We start from the raw sequence: 4,879 nt of genomic DNA, 5'->3' as shown, positions 1-4,879 counted from the left end.
GGCATTTAGTTGATCCCAGGATGCTTTTGATCTGTTAATGTGATGTGAAAGGTGCTGTGGAGCTCCCAGCTGAGATCTGGCTGGGGCTGTGGGTCCCTGTGCTGGGAGAAAGCCAAGCTGGGGCTGGAGTAGGTGTTTGGAAAGGCTGCCTGGCTGACAGGGGACAGGACAGCCAGTCCCTCCAGAGCCTGCAGCAGCTCTGCTTGAGGAGTTGAGCAAGATGAAGACTGAGAGGGGATGTTATTTCTCTGTATAAGCACCTAAAGAAGCAGGGGGAACTCTTCAGAGGACACATTTGTCACTGGACAAGGGGATATAAACTAGGTATGAATAAATTTAGGCTGGAAATGAATGGGAGGATTCTAGCTGCAGCAGGACTGGGAATACTGGGCAAGAAACATAATAGTTTCATAATGGACAGGGCTGATGGAGTAGTTTTGGTTAGAAGAGTACTTTAAGATCACCCAGTCCAGCCCTTAACCCAGCACTGCCAGCTCCAAGCCATGGCCCTCAGCACCGCAGCTTTGAAACCCCTCCAGGTTTCAGGGAGTTCTCTGCCTTGGTCCATGTCCAGACTAAAGCTCCCCTGCTGCAACTCGAGGCCATTTCCTCTTGTCCTATCCCTTTTTCCTTGGGAGAAGAGACCAACCCCCACCTGGCTCCAGCCTCCTTTCAGGGAGTTGGAGAGAGACAGAAGGTCTCCCCCTCAGCCTCCTTCTTCTCCAGGCTGAACAACCTCAAGTTCCTGACAACCTCACAACCCCAGCTGCTCCTCACCACAGCCCTGTTCTGCAGGCTGAACACCCCCAGCTCCCTCAGCAGCTCCTCACCAGCCCTGTTCTCCAGACCCTTCCCCAGCTCTGCTGCCCCTCTGGGATGCATTACATCACCCCCAGTGTGTTCCACGCACGTACGGTACAGGCTGTGGCTGTCAGCAGAGACAGAACCGCTGTTGATTCGGGCAGCCCAGTAACCCTTCCAGCTCTGTCCTTCTAACATTAGGAGCTCAGAGCTTCCTGCTACCCAGCCCACATCCCCACTCTAATTTCCAGACAAGTCTAGACAGCCATTGTGGCATTTCCCCAGCTTGCTTGACACCAGCACACAGAGGGAGCACAGCTACGTTTTGAAGCCTGTCACTTAGGCATTCAAAACTGTCTGCCCCTTGCAGAGACCACGCAGCCTGACATGGAAGAGCCTTTGGAGGGGATGAATTCTGAATGAAAGCTTAGCTGGCACCTGCAGGGCAGATGGAGCTGCCATAGTGGTTTTGTTTTCCCCAGCAGATGACTTGCTGTGAACTTGCCTTGAGCTAGGGCACACAGGACAGGGAGATGGAAGAGGTAAGGTTCATCAGGAGGGCACAGTGAGGAGGGCTTAGAGATCTTGTGGCTGCAGCTCAAACTGAAAAGGACACCCAGCAGATGGTTTTCTGCAGCACTATGGGGGCAGTCAGTCACACTGCAGGATTCTGACACCTGACAAAGAAACACCAAACAGTTCTTGGGCACATCTGGAGAGGAGAGCTTGACAAGCATGGGAGTTCAATGTGCAAGGCAGCTTGCTGTGCCTCTGGTGACTCTGCTACTCCAGGGGCTCCCAGACTTACCCTCCCATGCTTGCATAGCCAAGCACCCCAAAATTCAAGCACCAAGAGACAAATCCAGTTAGAGATCTGTTACTGGCTTGCCAGACCAGAATAGAGTACAGAATACAGAGTTAACCAGGTAGGAAAAGACCTTTGAGATCATGGAGTCCAACCTATCACCCAGCACCATCTGATCAACTAAACCATGGCACCAAGGGCCTCATCCAGGCTCTTCCTAAACACCTCCAGGGATGGTGACTCTACCACCTCCCTGGGCAGCACATCCCAGTGGCCAACCTCTCTGTCTGGGAAGAGTTTCTTCCATACATCCTGTAGCTGAGAAGTGCCCTCTCCAGCTGCTGCCTGTCCTCATCTCTCTCAGCAACAGCAAGCTACAGAAGAGGAGAACTCAAAAGCATTTGGAAACTCTTAGACTCAGGGAATGGTTTTGGTTGGAAGAGTCCTGTGAGATCATCCAGCCCAAATCTTAACCCTGCTCTGCCAGCTCACCACTCAACTGACTCTCTCAGCACCACATCTACATGGCTGTGAAACCCCTCCAGGGATGAGGATTCCAGCACTGCCCTGGGCAGCCTGGGCCAGGGCTTGAGAACCCTTTCTGGGGAAGAAATTTTTCCTCATGTCCAACCTCAATTTCACCAAAGAGCAACTTAAGGCCTCTTGTCCTGCTACTTGTTCTTAGGGAGAAGAGGCCACCCCCCATCTGGCTGCAAGCAGGGAGTTGCAGAGAGCCTGAAGGTCTCCCCTCAGCCTCCTCTTCTCCAGGCTGAACACCCCCAGCTCCCTCAGCTCTGTTCTCCAGACCCTTTGCCAGGTTTGTTGCTTTTCTCTGGACCCCTTGCAGCACCTCAACATCTTGGGGAACACTCAAGGACTCCACAGCACTCAGAGAGGGCAGTTTGCAGCTGCAGGATGTATGGGGACTGGCAAGCCACTGACAAATTTCCAACTGGATTTGTCTCTGGCTATTTTAATTTGGGGGTGCTTGGAGGGAGGGCCCAAACCCGAGCCTGGTACTCAGGGTGCAGCCTCCCCAGTGCCTCTGACCTTCAAACTGCCCTTTGGAAAACAATCTGGGGTGGAAGGGGCAGCAGGAAGATCATATCCTGCTGCAACAAGACATGCACAGCAGATCCTTGGAGGGCTTAGTTTGTTGATGAGGTCTTTACAGCAATCCCTATGGTGAGGTAGGGAAGGGGAATTAAGGATTTGCAGATGTTGAGATGTCCTTGGTGAAAGAAATGTTGAGAATGGAGAAATGGGATTAGTGTCTGGGTGTCTGGGTGTGTACTGTTCCATAGGGTTTGGCTCTGCTTCAGTTTGGGGGGCTGCTGAAATGGGATTAGTGTCTGGGTGTCTGGGTGTGTACTGTTCCATAGGGTTTGGCTCTGCTTCACTTTGGGGGGCTGCTGAAATGGGATTAGTGTCTGGGTGTCTGGATGTGTACTGTTCCATAGGGTTTGGATCTGCTTCACTTTGGGGGGCTGCTGAAATGGGATTAGTGTCTGGGTGTCTGGGTGTGTATTGTTCCATAGAGTTTGTCTCTGCTTCAGTTTGGGGGGCTGCTGAAATGGGATTAGTGTCTGGGAGTCTGGGTGTGTATTGTTCCATAGAGTTTGTCTCTGCTTCAGTTTGGGGGGCTGCTGAAATGGGATTAGTGTCTGGGTGTCTGGGTGTGTATTGTTCCATAGGGTTTGGCTCTGCTTCACTTTGGGGGGCTGCTGAAATGGGATTAGTGTCTGGGTGTCTGGGTGTGTATTGTTCCATGGAGTTTGTCTCTGCTTCACTTTGGGGGGCTGCAGAAATGGGATTAGTGTCTGGGTGTCTGGGTGTGTATTGTTCCATAGGGTTTGTCTCTGCTTCACTTTGGGGGGCTGCTGAAATGGGATTAGTGTCTGGGTGTCTGGGTGTGTGTTGTTCCATAGAGTTTGTCTCTGCTTCAGTTTGGGGGGCTGCTGAAATGGGATTAGTGTCTGGGTGTCTGGGTGTGTATTGTTCCATGGAGTTTGTCTCTGCTTCAGTTTGGGGGGCTGCTGAAATGGGATTACTGTCTGGGTGTCTGGGTGTGTACTGTTCCATAGGGTTTGGCTCTGAATCACAGAATCACAGAATCACAGAATTGTCTCGGTTGGAAGAGACCTCTAAGATCATCAAGTCCAACCTTCAACCTAAGACCACCACAGCTATTAAACCATGTCCTGAAGTGCCATGTCTACACATTTCTTGAACAGCTCCAAGGACAGTGACAGAATCTTGAAGTTGATATTTTTGACATTAGCCATGTCCGTGCAAAGTCTGCACTGTTGGAAGTGATCACTTAACAATGGAAAGAGCAGGAGCTCTCACATTCTCCTCAGATTCATAGTTTGACTAACTTTCCCATCTTGAATGAGTATCTTAAGGGCAGTGAAGTGTAGCTGCTCACAACAAATGACAAGAAACCCTGAAAGCCACTTCTTGATGCATTTAATTTCTCTCGCAGTGTTCTAAGAACTAAGGTATTACAAAGTGTGAGGGACGCTTAGTTACAGGACAAACAGGACTCCAGTTGGATCAGGTAAAAATGGGGTACAAAATATTAGGAAAAGTAATAACAAAAATTACAAATGATCTTATTATGCAGTCACATATCAACTGCAAATCCAAATTCTGAAACCCCTGAAAAGCAGTCCCAGGAAAAGTTCATGATTGCTCTTTCAAAAGAAGGGCATTCCAGTTCTAGGAGACTAAAAATGGAGGAACTTCCCATGCCAACTCTCTGCTTGGCCTTTGTTGCCTGAAAAGTAAACTGCATCCTTCATGCATGCACAGAGGTGACCTGGGTAACACCACCCTCTTAGGACTTGTCACTAGGAGGTTTCTTCTTAGCTTCCACATCCTTCTTAAAATCTTCAAGCTTCTTTGCAATGTTAGGAATATCATAGTTCTGAGCCACATACATCCCAACCACATTGCCAAGAGTAAAACCAAGCAAGAACTGCAGCATGGCGCCTGCTTGCCTGCTTCTTTGCCTCAGTCCCTGCCGGCCAGCTGGGGAAGTCAAACTGGCGGCGGCAGCTTCTCTTCCGGGTGCTGCTTCACTTTGGGGGGCTGCTGAAATGGGATTAGTGTCTGGGTGTCTGGGTGTGTATTGTTCCATGGAGTTTGGCTCTGCTTCAGTTTGGGGGGCTGTTGAAATGGGATTAGTGTCTGGGTGTCTGGGTGTGTATTGTTCCATGGAGTTTGTCTCTGCTTCAGTTTGGGGGGCTGCTGAAATGGGATTAGTGTCTG

At 50.2% G+C, this 4,879-nt stretch overlaps 1 protein-coding gene across 1 annotated transcript; it reads right to left on the bottom strand.

Moving 5' to 3' along the window:
• Window positions 1-3,754: 3,754 nt before the first annotated feature.
• LOC104302495 (short transmembrane mitochondrial protein 1) lies at window positions 3,755-4,678 on the bottom strand. Its single transcript, XM_054175617.1, has one exon. The coding sequence runs from the start codon at window positions 4,593-4,595 to the stop codon at window positions 4,446-4,448; it is 150 nt and encodes a 49-aa protein (XP_054031592.1). The 5' UTR covers window positions 4,596-4,678; the 3' UTR covers window positions 3,755-4,445.
• Window positions 4,679-4,879: the final 201 nt, after the last annotated feature.

The sequence above is a fragment of the Dryobates pubescens genome, chromosome 32 (genome assembly GCF_014839835.1).
Source record: "Dryobates pubescens isolate bDryPub1 chromosome 32, bDryPub1.pri, whole genome shotgun sequence".
NCBI lineage: Eukaryota > Metazoa > Chordata > Aves > Piciformes > Picidae > Dryobates > Dryobates pubescens.
The sequence above is the reverse complement of the archived record's forward strand: the minus strand, read 5'-3'. Positions and strand labels throughout refer to the sequence as shown.

Bases quoted from the DNA above. Each gene is read 5' to 3' on its own strand.
- LOC104302495 (XM_054175617.1), bottom strand. From the start codon at position 4,595: ATGCTGCAGTTCTTGCTTGGTTTTACTCTTGGCAATGTGGTTGGGATG.